This window comes from Caretta caretta, chromosome 9 (genome assembly GCF_965140235.1).
Source record: "Caretta caretta isolate rCarCar2 chromosome 9, rCarCar1.hap1, whole genome shotgun sequence".
Lineage (NCBI taxonomy): Eukaryota > Metazoa > Chordata > Testudines > Cheloniidae > Caretta > Caretta caretta.
The window spans coordinates 61,563,023-61,580,650 of record NC_134214.1 but is presented as its reverse complement, the minus strand read 5'-3'; the positions used below and the strand labels follow the sequence as shown (position 1 = coordinate 61,580,650).

The 17,628-nt window shown below is 52.6% G+C and overlaps 1 protein-coding gene across 2 annotated transcripts in view; it reads right to left on the bottom strand.

Annotated features, from left to right (window-relative positions):
• The window catches only part of SLC25A14 (solute carrier family 25 member 14), a 54,538-nt gene that overhangs the window by 34,820 nt on the left and 2,090 nt on the right, over window positions 1-17,628 (bottom strand). Inside the window, exons 3-9 of one of the 2 annotated variants that reach the window (XM_048863365.2) lie at window positions 16,780-16,874; window positions 15,096-15,181; window positions 14,183-14,278; window positions 11,549-11,673; window positions 10,303-10,438; window positions 9,648-9,728; window positions 6,520-8,127 (exon numbers count right to left, since the gene is read on the bottom strand). In XM_048863365.2, coding sequence (XP_048719322.1) covers window positions 8,086-8,127; window positions 9,648-9,728; window positions 10,303-10,438; window positions 11,549-11,673; window positions 14,183-14,278; window positions 15,096-15,181; window positions 16,780-16,874 — 661 coding nt within the window. In that variant the 3' untranslated portion in view covers window positions 6,520-8,085. Of the gene's footprint in view, window positions 1-6,519; window positions 8,128-9,647; window positions 9,729-10,302; window positions 10,439-11,548; window positions 11,674-14,182; window positions 14,279-15,095; window positions 15,182-16,779; window positions 16,875-17,628 lie in introns of those variants that run through there. The other variant, XM_075132368.1, reaches the window with a different exon arrangement.

Sequence of the window (17,628 nt, the reverse complement as noted above, 5' to 3'; positions counted from 1 at the left end):
TATCCCTGCCCTCCAGCGTATCTACCACTCCTCCCAGTTTAGTATCATCCGCAAATTTGCTGAGAGTGCAATCCACACCATCCTCCAGATCATTTATGAAGATATTGAACAAAACCGGCCCCAGGACCGACCCCTGGGGCACTCCACTTGACACCGGCTGCCAACTAGACATGGAGCCATTGATCACTACCCGTTGAGCCCGACAATCTAGCCAACTTTCTACCCACCTTATAGTGCATTCATCCAGACCGTACTTCTTTAACTTGCTGACAAGAATACTGTGGGAGACCGTGTCAAAAGCTTTGCTAAAGTCAAGAAACAATACATCCACTGCTTTCCCTTCATCCACAGAACCAGTAATCTCATCATAGAAGGCCATTAGATTAGTCAGGCATGACCTTCCCTTGGTGAATCCATGCTGACTGTTCCTGATCACTTTCCTCTCATGTAAGTGCTTCAGGATTGATTCCTTGAGGACCTGCTCCATGATTTTTCCGGGGACTGAGGTGAGGCTGACTGGCCTGTAGTTCCCAGGATCCTCCTTCTTCCCTTTTTTAAAGATTGGCACTACATTAGCCTTTTTCCAGTCATCTGGGACTTCCCCTGTTCACCACGAGTTTTCAAAGATAATGGCCAATGGCTCTGCAATCACAGCCGCCAATTCCTTTAGCACTCTCGGATGCAACTCATCCGGCCCCATGGACTTGTGCACGTCCAGCTTTTCTAAATAGTCCCTAACCACCTCTTTCTCCACAGAGGGCTGGCCATCTATTCCCCATGTTGTGATGCCCAGCGCAGCAGTCTGGGAGCTGTCCTTGTTAGTGAAGACAGAGGCAAAAAAAGCATTGAGCACATTAGCTTTTTCACATCCTCTGTCACTAGGTTGCCTCCCTCATTCAGTAAAGGGCCCACATTTTCCTTGGCTTTCTTCTTGTTGCCAACATACCTGAAGAAACCCTTCTTGTTACTCTTGACATCTCTCGCTAGCTGCAGCTCCAGGTGCGATTTGGCCCTCCTGATTTCATTCTTACATGCCCGAGCAATATTTTTATACTCTTCCCTGGTCATATGTCCAACCTTCCACTTCTTGTGAGCTTCTTTTTTATGTTTAAGATCCACTAGGATTTCACCGTTAAGCCAAGCTGGTCGCCTGCCATATTTACTATTCTTTCGACTCATCGGGATGGTTTGTCCCTGTAACCTCAACAGGGATTCCTTGAAATACAGCCAGCTCTCCTGGACTCCTTTCCCCTTCATGTTAGTCCCCCAGGGGATCCTACCCATCCGTTCCCTGAGGGAGTCGAAGTCTGCTTTCCTGAAGTCCAGGGTCCATATCCTGCTGCTTACCTTTCTTCCCTGTGTCAGGATCCTGAACTCAACCAACTCATGGTCACTGCCTCCCAGATTCCCATCCACTTTTGCTTCCCCCACTAATTTTTCCCTGTTTGTGAGCAGCAGGTCAAGAAAAGCTCCCCCCCTAGTTGGCTCGTCTAGCACTTGCGCCAGGAAATTGTCCCCTACGCTTTCCAAAAACTTCCTGGATTGTCTATGCACCGCTGTATTGCTCTCCCAGCAGATATCAGGAAAATTAAAGTCACCCATGAGAACCAGGGCATGCGATCTAGTAGCTTCTGTGAGTTGCCGGAAGAAAGTCTCATCCACCTCATCCCCCTGGGCCGGTGGTCTATAGCAGACTCCCACCACTACATCACTCTTGTTGCTCACACTTCTAAACTTAATCCAGAGACACTCAGGTTTTTCTGCAGTTTTGTACCGGAGCTCTGAGCAGTCATACTGCTCCCTTACATACAGTGCAACTCCCCCACCTTTTCTGCCCTGCCTGTCCTTCCTGAACAGTTTATAACCATCCATGACAGTACTCCAGTCATGTGAGTTATCCCACCAAGTCTCTGTTATTCCAATCACGTCATAATTCCTTGACATCACCAGGACCTCCAGTTCTCCCTGCTTGTTTCCAAGGCTTTGTGCATGGGAAGCATGGCAATTAGGGGGAATGCAAGGGTGGAATACTGGGGGTGAAGGTGGGGTGAGTAGCAGGGGGACTGGGAGAGAATGGGACAGAAGCACCTCTCAGCCTCAAATTCCCCCTTCCCAGGTGTGTGCCCAGAGCTGGGTGGGGAGGGATGTCTTGCCCCTGTAGAGGCCTCTCTCCCTTATGTGAGCTGGGATATACAGATCTTGATCCTCTGGGGTGTCAGAGCACCTTTTGCCACCCCATGTTTGCCAGGATCTGGGGGTCCATACCAATCTACAGGGGTTGGATGCCCCTCTCTCTTGTAAGACAGATTCGGGGCGGGAGGACTGACTCTTTTGTGAGGCCCCCTCCCTGCCCCCATGTGAGCCAGGATCTGGGCAAGTCCTGCCCCTTTGGGTGGGGAGCTGAGAACAGACACACTTCATGCATATCAGTAGGCTGTAAAGCACTCTGGAGCCAGAAGGGAACACACTGAGATCAATGGAGCAGCTCACACATCTCAGAGCTATTATTTCATCTCCCTGGGGTGTTCTCATTCAGCTGAGACCCTCACATTGAAATGGGTGGGCCACTTCCCACCCCTCAGCCTCCGATGCTGCAGATGGAAGCGTTTCCCTCCATTGTCCCTCTGTCTCAGTTTAAAGCAGAGATGGGCAAGCTACGGCCCGAGGGCCACATTCGGACTGCGGGACCCTCCTGCCTGGCCCCTGAGCTCCTGGACAGAGAGACTTGTCCCCCGCCCCGCCCCCTCTGTTCCCCCTCCCCCACAGCCACGCCGCCATGCAGGCAACGGGGCTGTGTGCTCCTGCCGCTTTGAGCCGCATGGTAAGGGGGTGGCAGCACACATGCGGCAGTGGGGGAGTTGGGTACGGGGTCCCAGGGGGCACTCAGGGGACAGGGAGCAGGGGGAGGTTACGGGCAGGTGGTCCCGGGGCGCAGTCATGGGACAGGGGGGTTGGATGGGGCGGAGATTCTGGGGCGGTCAGGGGTCGGGGAGCAGGGGGGGTTGGATAGGGCGTGGGGGTCCTGGGGGCCCTGTTGGGGAGGTTGATAGGGGCCAGGGGTCAGTCAGGGGACAGGGAGCAGGGAGGGTCCCAAGGGGAGAGGTTTGGGGCGGGGTGTCCTGGCAGGGGGCAGTCAGGGGACAAGGAGCAGGGGGGGTTGGATGGTTTCAGGGGCTCTGAGGGGGGCAGTCAGGGGGCAGGAAGTGGGAGAGGGCAGATAGGGGGCAGGGGCCAGGCTGTTTGGGGGGCACAGCCTTCCCTACCTGGCCCTCCATACCCCATTTTGCACCCCAATGTGGCCCTCTGGACAAAAAGTTTGCCCACCCGTGATTTAAAGGATGCTTGAAACGCCTCCTGCTTCCACAGATTTTCTTGAATCCTGCTGTGCCTTACAAAGAGTGCAGAGTACAGTTAGTGACTCAAATTTGGGGTCATTTGAGCCACAGGTTCCTAAGATAAGGTTCCTGAAAACACAGCCATTTTTCAAAACGTTGCTAGGTGTATGTTTTGATTTCTGTGTGTGGAATGAGAGATTAACCTATTGCTGTAATGGAAGTCAAAAGGGGCTCAATTTTCACCACAGGTGGTGCCTGGCACCTCCTAAGGCTTTGAGGGACCCAAACCCTGAAGGACATTTAACTTGTAGTCTGGAAGGATTACAGCACATATGCACCATTAGAGAAAAAAAACATAACAGGGTTTCTATGCAGCCTGTTTAGTGACAGGGAACGTGCTAACACCAATGCCCCAGGAAACACTAGAAGCTGCTGCTTCTAGTCGGAGCCTTTGTCCATTTGTGCAGTAAAGATACAATACCTCACGCTAGGAGTTGTGTTTAATGTCTTAATTTCATGGGGAGATTTCCTGTGGACACAGCAGAATTAGCAGCAGCTGGTCTAATATTTGGCAGAGGGAGTGAGAAGGAGCCAGAGGCCTGCGTGTTCCATACCTCAGGTGATTTATCTCACTGGCGCTGCCATAAACTCCACCCTCAAACCCTTGTGAAACTCGAGCAGCAACACCATGTCTTGCTGTAATGCAGCTGTCCTTCACAGATGAGTTGGGGTGTGGGTGGCAGCAATGGCAACAGAAATGTTGGTGAACTGGGAGGTAGGGAGATGTGGGCTGCTGCGGTCCCAGCTAATATGGGGAGTTAGCTGTCTGGGTATGCAAATAGCTGGATATGTGATGTACAAATGCCTAAATGACTAACTCCTATCACCAACATATATTTTCCTGATTAAAAAAAGAACCTAGGCAATTCAATGGCAAATTGCTCCATTAACTCAGAGTTATGGCAGCTCGGTGGTAGTTGTCCCCTTGCACAATGTTGAGTAAAGCAAAAAACAAACTTCTGAAACCAGAAATGCAGTTTAGGTTGCCCATGCAACCTTAATAGACATGTTGCAGCACTGCTGAAAGAGAGTTAATACACACACTTTTATTCTGCCAACCCCACAGTGACTGAAATGTACAAGCTCTTCGCCTCCTTTCCCAACCCTGTCACTCTCATGCACAGGATTCCATCTAACACTATTAAAAGACCAAAAAAAAAAGAAGAAAAAAAAAAGGCAAGGGTGTCCACACCACCTTCCCTCTATTCCCCAGGAGATGGTAGTAGCCAGTGGAAATTATTTGGATACACTGCCTATGCAATCAGAGCGTTAGGTGGACCTATACTATACGGTGGTTGGGGATGCTTCATAAAGGTATGTTTGGGATTTGAGGACGCGTGTGGATTACTTTGAGGTTGTGGCAGAGCTGTGATTATGAGATGTGCTTTTCACTCTCTGATGTGTGTGACAAGGGGAATTGTTGTATGCGTACCTTCAGGGTGCAGCATCTACCAGATCTTTGCAGGACTGGGTACATTTTACAGTTAGCAGGGCACAACGGTTTATGGGCAGATGTGGTCTTTAACTCTATGCAGCTATGAAAGAGAAGCAAAAAAGTGATGTAGGCCCAACTTTTTCCCCTTTGAGCATCACCTTTACAATTCAGTTTAAATCTGAATGAGCCAGTAGAATTCACAAGCTTGGGGGTCTTAGGATAGGTCTACACTGGAATCAGAGACAACAGCATTGCTGCAGCTGGCCTGCGTCAACTGACACAGGCTCATGGGGCAGAGCTAAAAATTGCTGTGTAGATTTTGGGGCTCAGGCTAGAAACTGAGCTCTGGGAGCCAGCAAGAGGTCCTAGAGGTCTGTCTCCAACCCAAGCCCAAATGTCTACACAGCAATTTTACTGCCCCACAGCCCTAGCCCCACAAGCCTGAGTCAGCTGAACGAGGCGTTTAATTGCTGTATAGACAGACAGTGAATCCCGTGCAAGTGACCGCAGTATGCAAATAAAAGACACAGCTTTCATGGGGAAATGCTGCAGGCTTGGCTTCCCTCCCCCACAGCATAAAGATTTGACAGCCAACTCCTACCCTCACTGATGCCTGTGCAGACCTGTTGTCCTTGAGGGGTATGCTAAGGTGCAACTGACCACGACTTACTGAACCAGGCTCTGAGGGCCTTCAAGGAATTAGAACATCTTACTTTTGACACCACGAGCAGATCCACCGATACACACACAATATCTGCTTAAGGAGGGAGAACCATTTTCAGTGATGAACCACACTTTGCAGCTACCAGAACTAGGAAGCAATGATCAAATTTGCTACAAGAATATGTACAGCTCTCCTAGATTTATCCAGGTTTACTGAACCACAGGGAGTGAAAATCCCAGGTCCTTTCGATATTCCCGATCTGCCCCAGCCCGGATGTTTTGAGCATGGAGATCTTCCACATTATTCTGCTCTGCTTTGTCTCAAGTGCTTTCTTGCCAGTATTTCAGAATGACTCGGTGTTAAAGGCAGCACAATATAGCACAGTGGTGCCCAAACTTTTCCAGTTATCTCCCCCCCACACACACACCCTCCTCCCCATTACTGCACAGTTGACTCAGCAGAGAAACTCAGGATGATAGCAGAACTGGGGATGGAGAGGAGCTGGGGCTAGAGGGGGAGCTGGTATGGGGGTAGACAGAGAATGAGGGCAGACCTGGGCTGGGGGCAAAGTGGAGCTGCAGCTGGGATAAGAGCTAGTCTGGGGGGCAGAACGGCACTCCCTCCCCATGCCCAGGGTGGGATGGCCCAGGCCCCACCACAGCCCCCCCCCCCCCAATGTTCCTCCATGCTCCCTTAGGGAGGCACACCTCACAATTTAGGGACCACTTATCTAGTAGGTAAAGCAGCAGACAGGGAGTCAGGAGTCTCAGGTTCCATGCCTGACATTCCTAGAGTCATACTGTATGTGTCTGGGCAAAACTCCAGGCATTCTGGGCCTGTTTCCCAAGTTAAAGGGGGGCTAGGGCCCTTCACCAGAAGGTGCTATAAAAAGTGCAACGTATATTCTAAGAAAATCGGACATTGCAGCTGCACTAAATGGTTGCTCCTTTTCCTCTCCAGGGGCAGAGACAGGCCATCTGCTGTGGGAATCACACCCACACAAAAGCAACAGACAAACCCAGACAACCCTGTCAATAAATAGTTTAATGAGGTTACAGGTCTGCAGGAAAACATGGCCACCTCCACTCCAGCTCCATCTTCTGTCCCGCCCATCAGGCAGGGTGCAGCAATGCGCACAAGCCCAACCAACACATACCACACCTGTACTGCAAGGCCACCGCACCACACTGGTCTTCACAGAAGACACCGCTTCATGCCCAGACACTGGTACAGTCAGGGGCGGCAGGTTTGTATAATTTCTGGTGGTGGCCAGAACCCGCCCCTGCCCAAACTCCACCCCCCACCTGCCCAAGGCTCTGGGAGGGAGTTTGGGTGGGAGGAGGTCTGGGGTGCAGGCCCTAGGCTGGGGCAGGGGACTGGGATGCAGGCTCTGGGAGGGAGTGCAGAGGTAGGGGGTGCAGGGGTGAGGGCCGTGGGAGGGGCTCAGGGTGAGAGTAGGAGTGTGGGGGGTGAGGGCTCTGTCTGGGGCTGGGGGTTTGGGGTGTTAGAGAGGCTCAGGGCTGGGGCAGAGGGTTGGCGTGCAGGGGGATGAGGGCTCTGACTGGGACTGGGGATAAGGTGTTTGGGGTGTTGGAGGGGCTCAGGGCTAGGGTAGAGGGTTGAGGGTGTGTGGGGGGTTGAAAGCTCTGGCTGGGGGTTTGGGCTCTGGGGTGGGGCAGGGCTAGGGATGAGTCTGGGGTGCAGGCAGGCTGCTCCGGGACAGGGGCCAGAGAGGAGGACTCCCCCCAGCCCTTTCCCTGCCAGCAGCAGCGAGCTCTGGGGGAGGAGCCCCCCTTTCCCACCCCTCGAGCAGCACACTCACCCCCACCACTGTCACTGCACATGCTCCTAGGGCTCCTCTCAGGTCCAGAAATCTCCCTTGCCTCCCCCATGGTGGGTGCTGGGGGCTGCTGCATGTGCCTCCTCCCCTCCTGCTGCCCTTCACTGTAGCCTCACTGGGGGTGAGGGATGGGGCTGCCTCCTTGCCCAGCATGGGGCAGGAGCAGTGACTGTGAGCAGGGTGGCCCCCTGTGCTGGTGGAGGGTCCCGCCGGAAAAGGGAAGGGTCTGAGGTGGAAGGGCAAGCTGAGTCAGTCTGCCCTGGCAATCAAGATGGGGGGCACTAGGACCCTGTGGCAGCAGCTGCTGCAGGGACACAGCGCTGCTCAGAAGAGGCACCCAGGGAGGTGCATGGGGGCAGCAAGCGGGGGCCGGGGGACACTTGCGGGGAGGTGCGTGAGGGCGGCAAGTGCGCCGGGCAAGGGGGCACCCAGCCCCAAATATTGATGGAGCTGGGCCCCTGGGCTCTGAATATTGCTGGTGCCAAGGCACTACGTGGAGATATAACTCGCTGCCCCTGGGTACAGTTAATACTTCCCCTAGAACACACAACCTCTTCCTCCGGCCTCCGCTCCGCTGCAGGCAGGACGTGCTCCAAGGACCAGACGTTCAGTGGACTGCGGGTCCCAATCCACGCATGCCAAGACATCAAGACACAGGGAGGTGAAATGAGTGAAAAAGGGGGCAGCAACTTCAGGCTGCTCATTCCCAACTGCATGTCTTGGAGGCTGTGCCCGTGGATTGGAGGCAGCCCTAGAATGGAAGTCGCTTCAACTGCTCATATGTGATAAAAAACTGGGGGGCATGTCAAGGAATGGGGCCAACGTACTCGTGCAGCCCTCCCACCCCACACAGGCTCCTGAGCGCTCCAGTTGCTGCTGATCAAAGCCCACATGCAGCAGGAAAGCCAGAGCAGCTCCACCCTCACAGCCAGCATGGAAATCATCACGGAGCTCCAGTGTCAGTCACTCCAAGGAGCTCCCTGGCACTCCACACAGGACCACGTCCTGCAGCTGTCTCAGAGAGATCCTACAGGTGGCAGCTGCAGACAACTCCCTGGGGCCAGGGCTTGCTGGGGCATTCTGAGAAGCCACTGAGGAGGAAAGTGCACTGAGACTTTCAGCTTTACTGGTCATGGTTGGTAAACAAACTGCTGTGGCTGACTCTTATTTTGGCAGCTATGTCTGAATGGAGTAGGGCTACCCCCAGCAGGTAGGAGTTTGTACTCTAGAGCAGTGCTACTCAAAGTGGTGGTCCGCAGACCGGGGCCCGCTCGCGAGCCATCGGCTGCCCGTCTGCGCGCACATTGGGAAAAAAAGTTCCTGGTCCCCCACATCAGATTGCTTGAGAAGCACTGCTCTACAGTACACTTGCTGGAACAGGTTAGTCCTGTTGGCCCCATTCCTTGCCACATGCCCACAGAAGGGCAGAAAATCTGCAAGAAAGTCTGGCGGAATTTCTCCTACAGTAGTGTGAGGGGTTACCACAATACAGCTAAACGCCCACACATGGCAAGGCCACACTACCACTTCCAAGAGGAAAATATCGCCAGAGGCCTTCCTTTAGGGGGCACTACAGCTAGAAGCAGCCTGCACATGGGGAGGGGGAGTGGTCAAACCCCATGGAAGCCCAGCAGAGGGAAGTCTCAAACCCTCTCAAACAGCTGGGACAGGATAGAGGGCTCACTCAGGGCTCAGCTGGCCACCTCTGCCTCTCCAGTATATGTGCTTTCCACACTGGGAGGACACATTTTTCAGAAAAGTAAAAAAGGGTCCAATACAAGGCTTGAGGTACAGGATAACTGCAAACAGTGCCTGTTCCGATCACCTGTCCTATGCATCCCAAGGCTTTCCCCAGACTTCATCCCCAAAACAGAGGCCTGCCCAGAGACTGCCAGCCCCAAAGGGCTCAGAGCAGATATGGGGACCCTCAAACCAAGCAGCTCACTGTAATGAAGGTTTCCTTACAATTATGAAGCCACAGCAGAACTCCCTGCTCTGGCGACACAAGTGGGACATAGGACTAGCCACTCAGCAGACTACATTAGAAGCTACAATGCACCCCCTGCTGGTTTCTTGGCCATGCAGTAGGCTGCAGCTGCGTTGTATCCTGCACGATCACTGTCCATGAAGGGCAGCGAGTACATCTGAGTGCGCCATTGCAGGGAAGACAGAGCCATGACTTGATTTGGTTAATGGGGCTAATGGTGCCTGACTAGAGCAAGAACCCTGTCTGCTTCGTGTAGTTCTTTCTGTCCTGGACTTTCTCCTGCTAGCCGCATCCACACTGTCATCCAGTCACTCTTTCAAGGATACAATGATATTCCAAGGGCCAAGCCGAAGCCAGTTGGGCCAGAACCCTTTATAGAGTGCAAAGAAGCCCTCACTCTTCCATGTCTGGAGAAGAGAGAGACAGAGTGACCACGAGATGCTCCCCAAGTGCACTATGAAACAGGGTGGTTTCCGCTAAAATGACTCCAGTAGCGTCCTAGTTGCTCTTGCCTATTCCTGAAGAGATAGACTTGGTCTCCCCTCCCTACATACAATGTAGCACCCTTCAGCACAGAACAACTCCAGTCTAACTGGCTGGTGCAAGGCAAGATGTTCTTCTCAAAGCTCTGCTCTTGGAATTAGTTTGGGGCAGTTCTCTGGCCTATGTTATACAGGGGGTCAGACTAGAGGACGCAATGGTCCCTTCTGGCCTTGGAATCTATGAATAAGATCTTGGGCTGTCCCTGCTCTGACTGTCTCTCCCCCAACTCCCAAAGTCCCATCTCACAGGAGCAGGCCCAGGGGGCAGCTCCTCAAGTCCATGTTTAGTGCACTGCAAGACACTCCTGGAGAAGAATGCTCCATGGCTGGTGCCTTTTGCTGCGAGGATCAGAGTCACGTGTGACATCAGAACCGGCTCAGGCTCAACTGGGCCCTGATGGCTGTAACCCCACTTGCCCAACACTATCTGGCTTCTTACCTTTACCAGACCATCCAGTGTGCCTTTGTAGAGCTCCACAGTTCCCACTATTGCCCTCTGGTTCATCATCCGTGTTCGCACCACGTCCACTGGGTTGGAGGCGATGGCTCCGGCCAGCCCACATGTAAAACTGGAACTAAATGCATCAAAGCATTAGAGGCTGCTCCGGGCCCAGGCTGGTGACATGCCTCACACACACCCGAGGGCACAGGGAGAGCGCTCTCCACGAGAACATAGTGCAGCTAACTTTTTTTGCTCCATCTGTTCTCATGCTGTCTGTTGCCATTCAGAAACCCATGGTGCAGACAAGATGCACATGCCATCACTCCGGCAGGAGGAGCACATTCATCACTGCAACCATCTCCTAAATCCAAGCCCCAGAGGTTGTAATCCCCCATGGGGCTTGGGGAGATTTCAAGCCTCTCCTAAACCTGGACTCAGGGACAAGCTGCAGTTTCTTGCCATTACGCGTTGAGATCCGCCAAGGGCTGTGGCACTGCAGTCATGGCAGGTGGTTTTTGGAAGCCTGCAGGGGCTGAATTCAAGGACTGGGTGCAGGGCTGGTATTGGGGATGCTTCCTCAGAGTGAGTGCTGCAAGAGCAGAAGACCAACACTGAGAATGGCAGCGGGAGTAGAGCAAGGCAAAGGCAACCGTCTTACTACTCCCCTCCCTTGTCCTTGCTCTCACTGTATCCTGCTGAATTCCTCCCTCCAGCCATGTGGTGCAAACTCAGCGGTTGCCCCACAGCACCCCCAGCTAAGAAACCCTGACAAAAGAATCATCTCACTGAACCACTCTGCAGCAACAGCCTAGAATCAGAAGCCAGGGCAGGGGAGGAATGGGGAATAAAGTAGCTAGGAATGCAGCAGCTCATGTCACATGCTCTACAGAATTCCTGTTCCCAACCTCCTTCACCTCTCCTCCTGTAAGTCCCACTGGATTCTAGCTGGGAGACCTACACCACATGCCATCCTACTGCCCACATACCAGGCAGCTGAACTGCTGTGGAACTGCTCTCTGTAGACCCCCAAGAAGTGGATGCCACTGCAGAGCTGCAGTCCTTGCCCCCTCAATAGGATCTAGCCAAGCTGCTGACATTGCATTCAGCATAATCAGGAACTGGTCAAGGGTTAACCCCACAGGCTGCACTGCATAATTACATCCTGCCCTTCTCCAGCAGGTCTGACTGGCAACGCCTACCCCCACTGGATCCAAAGAAAGCAGAGGGGATTGCAGATACTCACACGAAGTGGGCAAAGATTGTATCCCCCATGAACCCTGAGAGGATCAGGTGCTTCTTGGTGATGTCGTAAACTGGCAGCTCCACTCCAACCACAATGGCAGCTCTCTGCGCCGTGGGGACTACACCCTACCAAACACAAGCACTCAATTTACCACTGGAGGCAGGGCCCCATTCCTCCTAGACACTCTGAAAAGCCCTCCCACGGCAGTCAGCCCTGCAGCCCATGACCATGCCTTCTGGCTGCCTCCCCCAGTTCACCAGCTGCACTTGCCCTTGGATAAGGGAAGCCCACTGTCTCTTGGTTTTACTTCCAGAGCCCTCCTCCCTTTGGGCATGACTCCCCATCCTGGTTTTAGAGAGTTATGCTCCCTCCACCCTGACATCACTTCACTAACAACATGAACTGTGTGTCCTGCCACTCTGTCCCCTGGCCTGTAGCCTGGCTGGATCAGGCTCCTCACCTGCCCCCAGAGACCCCAGCTGAAGCCCTTAAATCACTCAACTTCTCCCACTGTGCAGCACCTAACAAAACTAGAAGCCAGCATAGATTAACCAGAAACAAGATGCAGTTATGCAGGGGCCACATCCTCCCTGTCAGCATGGCAAGGAGCTGCTAGGACCCCAGTCTCTTTTGCACCACAGCTTATGATCTGGGAGTCCAACCTGGCAGAAGGTTGCTCTGGCCTGAGAACAGATTACAAAACAGCTGAAGGAAACAAGAGTAAGTTAGAAAGAGCCACCTGAACTGACTGCGAAGCAACGCTCAAGGAGGCCAAACAGGTGACCCATTTCCACAACAACAGACGAGAAATTCCTGGGTCAGAGAAAAACCATGGGCAATGGACTGGAGAAGGAGATAGGACAGTGATGGCTGCCCCTTCTGGGCACTGTAGAGAAGTGTAAGGACATTAATGTCCTGGATGCCACTCTCTCACCCGAAGGAAAACCCTTTGGCCTGCAGATGCTGGGGGAATTCTTCAGTACATCCAGCTGGCAAACAGGCCAATGAGAAGATATGGCCTTCAGACCACACCAATCCGCAGTGACCTGAGGGAGGTTGATTTAAGAATCCCATTGCCCGTCCCTCAAGAGCTGTTTCATGTCTATCCTCTTCCCTATCTTCTTCGGCTTCTGTGTAACTATTTCCAAACTTGGTCAGCTCCAGCATTAATTCACCTCCACACTACCATTGCTACAATCAGTATGACAGGCTGAGGCTTCACAAGCAGGCTCACCTCAGCATGAAGGAGAGGTGGCAGGAGGGGGCCAGGGCATGCCAGCTTTTAGACCAAGAGAGTGAGCTGGGGCCAGGGCTAGCACGCACCCACTTGTGACTGACCTGACTGTGTACTGTATCCTGCCTGCAGCACGTGTCCGTGAGACAGATGTTTTCCTTTCTTTTCTATCCTCTCTTCCCCTCTCGTGTGCGTTTGTCTAGAGAGCAGGAATAATCTTAACAGTAACCGCTGAGCCAAAACCAGCAGCGGAGATACTCCTTACCCTGCCCCTCCCTTCCAGCCCAGGAGGCTCTGGAGTAAGCGAGAGATTTAGGGACAAGTATCTTCCCTCTGAAGGATTGTACTGAATACAAGGCAGAGATAAAGGGGAATGCTCCATTTGGGAAAGCCATCTGACTTGGGAATCCCAGTACTGGAGCTCTCTCCAGTTTGGGTTTGCTGGTTCAAGCTCATGGAAGGATTTCTATGGCGAGGTCACTATAGTAAAAGCAGGCCAAAGCGTCTTACCACAAACCCCAAGCAGTGCGGCTAACTCCTCAATGCACTAACAGTAACAAGTGGGCTCTAAAGCATATTAGCACCTTTAAGCTCAAGATCCTATCTTCCCAATCCACCCTTCCACCAGTCACTAGGAAGCTGCCATCCTGCTGTCATTCATACACACACAGGGCAGATTCCAGGCAACAAGGGATAGGGGGGTCTCAGGCTGGACACAAGGCAGAGCTAAGGCTGGTGCAGAACATTAACTGTGGATTTTCTCGCCTTTAAACAACTTGTGTCTTTAAACTGAAGTGTTCTGGTGAGGACATTCAAGGGAAACACTCGCTGACATTGAGAACTCCTCCCCTGACAGCGTACTCAGCCTCAGGCTTCTGTGAGGATGCCACAAGCTATTCTGCTGAGCTCTGCAGACTCTTCCTCACTAACCTCACAAGGGTGTTCAAAACCCACTGAGAGATACCTAGGCTGAGTCACTCTTCAAGAGGTGAGCTAGGGGGAGGAACAAGGAGTCCTGCAGGCAGAAGCCAACTGCTGGACCCTGCTCTGCCTGTTAACTATTCTGCAGCTGAACATTCCGGGAAAGGGGCAGGTTTTGGAAGACTGGACTCTGAGCATGAGGGGACCTGTCCCATTCACATCCTGCTTGTGTTCCAATCCAACACATACACAGAGTGACCTTAGCCACAGTTTCTCCATGGACAGCAGACAAAACAGCAAGCCTGCTCCTGTCCTTGGCCCGGTCACTCTCCAGATGCTTCACTTACGCCAAGGGATAGCAGCACACCGGGATCAGAAGGTGAACTCATCACCTGGCTTTAGTCAGAAAATGGCAGTTAAGGAAGCAGTTTACTATTCTGCTGCCTGAGTAGAAAGGACTCTCAGCAGTGGGTACTTACCCTCCAGAGCCCCCGCGTGCCTTCCTGCTGGTAGATATCAATGAAGCTGCCAATCATGCCCCCCTGGAATAAGCTGCCTTGAGCCTGCATTCGAATCTGAAATGAGGGGACAGATTCCATCAGGCAGCAGTGGCTGCCAAGCAGAGTTATGTTAACATACAGATTCAGCTCCCACCTAGGACGGGAGAAATAGCCAAGTATAGCGGAGTAACATCCAACTGCCCAGCAGAAGAGTTATTCAGGCGCCAGGAAAGTGCATTTGGAGGAATGGCTAGCAGGTCGCAGCACCATGAAAGTGACAGTGGACTGGAGAGGGCAGGACCTTATAGGACTAGCTAATGGATCTCAGTGCTCAGAGGTCAGACAAAGAACAAAGCAAGGGAGGCAATTTTTTTTTTTAAACAGAGGCTGAACCCCATGTGAATTCAATCAAGAGAGACTCCCCCAGATGAGGCCCCCTAGACCTAGCACCAGGACAAAGAATAGGCCAGGCTGGGCTCTGCTGTCACTCTGCAGGACTGGAGTAACAGGGGGCTACAGATCAGAATGGAGGTCCATCACCAAAGCTGTGGGTAGTGGCCATGGGGAGAAGGCTTGTGGCATGCCTGACTACTGGCCAGCACTCTTAGTCCTTTGCACAGTTCACCCAGTGCTGGGGCTCCAGAGCATCTTTCACCACAGAGCTCAGCAGCTGCATTTTCCACCTCCTTCCTGCACCGGGCTGTGGCTCCCTCATATTACCTCTCTCCTTCACTCCCCCAACCAAGGTAGTGCTTTCTTTCTACACCCAAGCCAAAGCCTGGCAAGTGGCTTGGAGGGCAATCCGCTCCAGCTGGAAGAAAGGAAAGAATCAGCTTAATCATATCAGGACCTGGCCCATCAGGGACGGTCCCTCAAAACAGGCACCTCTTACCTTCAGCACATCTGTCGGGTTGGCCAGCGTGGATGAGATCACCCCTGAAACCACCCCACAGATCATGTTGATTAGCAGTGTCTCATCTGCAATTAGGCAGGGGGAAAGAAGGTCAGAGCCCAGAGATGGTGATTCAGGGACCTACCAGAGAAACTGAAAAGCTTTGGGAAGAAAAGGATGGAAAAGTCCAGCTGCCAATGCAGAGAGCGAAGCTGTGGGGTGCAGAGACTAACCAACTACTGTAAGCTGTTGGCAAACCTGTCCCCTAGCTGCCAGGGCCCAAAGGCAGTGGCAGGGATGTTGGGGCTTCAGCAGTATTCTGCAGAGGAGAAGGCAGTCTCTGAACTCAGAGCCTGGCAGAGAGAGAGAGAAGCAGATTGCCAAGCACTTCATTTCTAGACATAATTATCTCTAATAATTAATTTCAACCTCCCCGATGGCACTGTGAGCTGATTTCATGGGCACTGGGTTTGCAAATGATTTTTTGGGTCATCCAGTGCTGCAGAGCTTTGAGCTGGAATCCTTAGCAGCTGAATCCGAAACACATAGAGGACAGAGACTGGACAGCCCAGACAGAGTGGGTTAGGAGCAATTAGTTCAGAAGGAAAAGCCTCCAGGCCCAGAGTTAGAGCAGTGGTTATGCTGGGAAAGGGCAATGGTACTGACCGCAGCACTCTCCAGAGGAGACCAGGCCACTGGCAGCCCCAGCCCTGCAGGGAAACAAACATTTAGAACACAGTACCAAGCTGGAAGTGCTGCAGCAGCAAATGGAAACAGACAACTTGTGACCCAATTCACATTCCATGGAGTCAGATGCAAGGAAGGACCATCACTTGTGAGTTAGGGCAGCACCTGGGACTGCATTCTATCCCAGGCTTGCTGCATGGCTGTGGCAAGTCCTTCCTCATCAGTAACTCAGGGGCCCACCTCTTGAGGTGGCAACTGCGAATCAAATCCATCAGGGTTTGTCAAATGCCCAGAGCTCCTTGAGAGAAACTGCACTGGATTTTTATTGCTTCAGTATGCAGGTGGGGAGAATGGAGATCCTGTGGCCTGCCCCAAAGCAGCCAGGAAAGCACATCTCAGGACTGTTCACACATGCCCAGCTCTGGAGGAAGGGAGAAGGCACGGAACTAAGGGGACGATAAGCTCTGAGCAAAAGCAATGGCACTGGGGCTCAAAGCCTCTGGAATGGAGATGGGAAAGGTTAGTTAACCAAGCCTTAAACTGCTGCTGCACAGGGCAGTCCCTGGGGTCGGGACTGTGGGAGTGGGGGCTTTGTCCTGAAGGCAGCTGGGAAACTGGAATGATAAATAAGAATCAGATACTTTGAGGAAGGCAAGGTGCTATCCAGGCCTCAATGCTGCAACGGCAAAATGGGGATAATCCTTCCTTTCCCCACCCTTTTTTCTGTTTAGATGGGAAGCACTTGGAGGCAGGACCTGCCTCTCAAGTGAGTCCGAGCGGCAACCAGCACCATTGGGACCTCTATCAGCTATCCCCAGTGTTGGGACAGCAGGAAATGGAACACAACTCAGCTTCTTTAGGATTCAGCAGCTGGGCCGGGTAGAGAAGGGAAAGAACTGAGAAATGGAATGGGTGAGGGGCTGGCCTCAAGATTTCATATTGTGCCATTTGTGACAGTTCCAGAGACATCTCAACATGACGCTTCACTGACACTGACCTTCTAAGCGATCTACAAACAGCCGCTTCAGGCTCTGGTAAATGCCAATCTTTATGGTGCCATAAGATGCCTGTCTCAGCAATGCAGGAGCAATCCTGCAAGGACAAACAAACACAAGATCTGGTTACGCACTGCAAAGCCCACCAGCACCACTGTGCCCCTGAAGGCTCCAGCACAGCTCACGCCCCTCAGATACAAGCTCATGTAACACACACACCTGTTGTGGGCTCCCGTGCACCTGACAGGCACAGTTCAGCAAGGGAGCTCAGCATCACAATACCTCCATGGATTCTGAGAACAGGCCAAGACTGGAACAGCAGAGGATACTGTATGGTAAGGGATAAGCCCTTCAGCAGGGTGAGCTCATACAGACCCTGCCTCCACTGCGAGTGGCTCATGGCAGAATTACTAGTTCAAAGCTTATTGGGTGCCAAACTCAACCCGTCCGAACATGAAGAAAAGGAGAAGCCTGGACCTAGCTTGTCCACATTCTAGTGCCTGACACATAACTGTTTTGAAGGGGCTTGTACAAGACACTCAACAAGGAGACAGAGTTACCCCCTACTTCTCCACCTTTATGTCACTGTTATACGCAGAGCAGCTCCCAAGAAGTGATCAGCTATCACACCCACATGCCTAACACCAATGAGAGAGCAAAGTGCTGTCTGAGAAGTACAACTTTGCACAATATCTTGGCATGGCATAGGGATGGACTGGCAACACATACACATCTCCAAAGGAGCCAGACCCAAATATGTTTAGACTATAGCAGCCAAGCAGTCTTTTGGAGAAGGAGCGAAGAGGATGGCCTGCCTCCCTCCCTCTCTCCTCTGAGACTTCCTGGGTCTT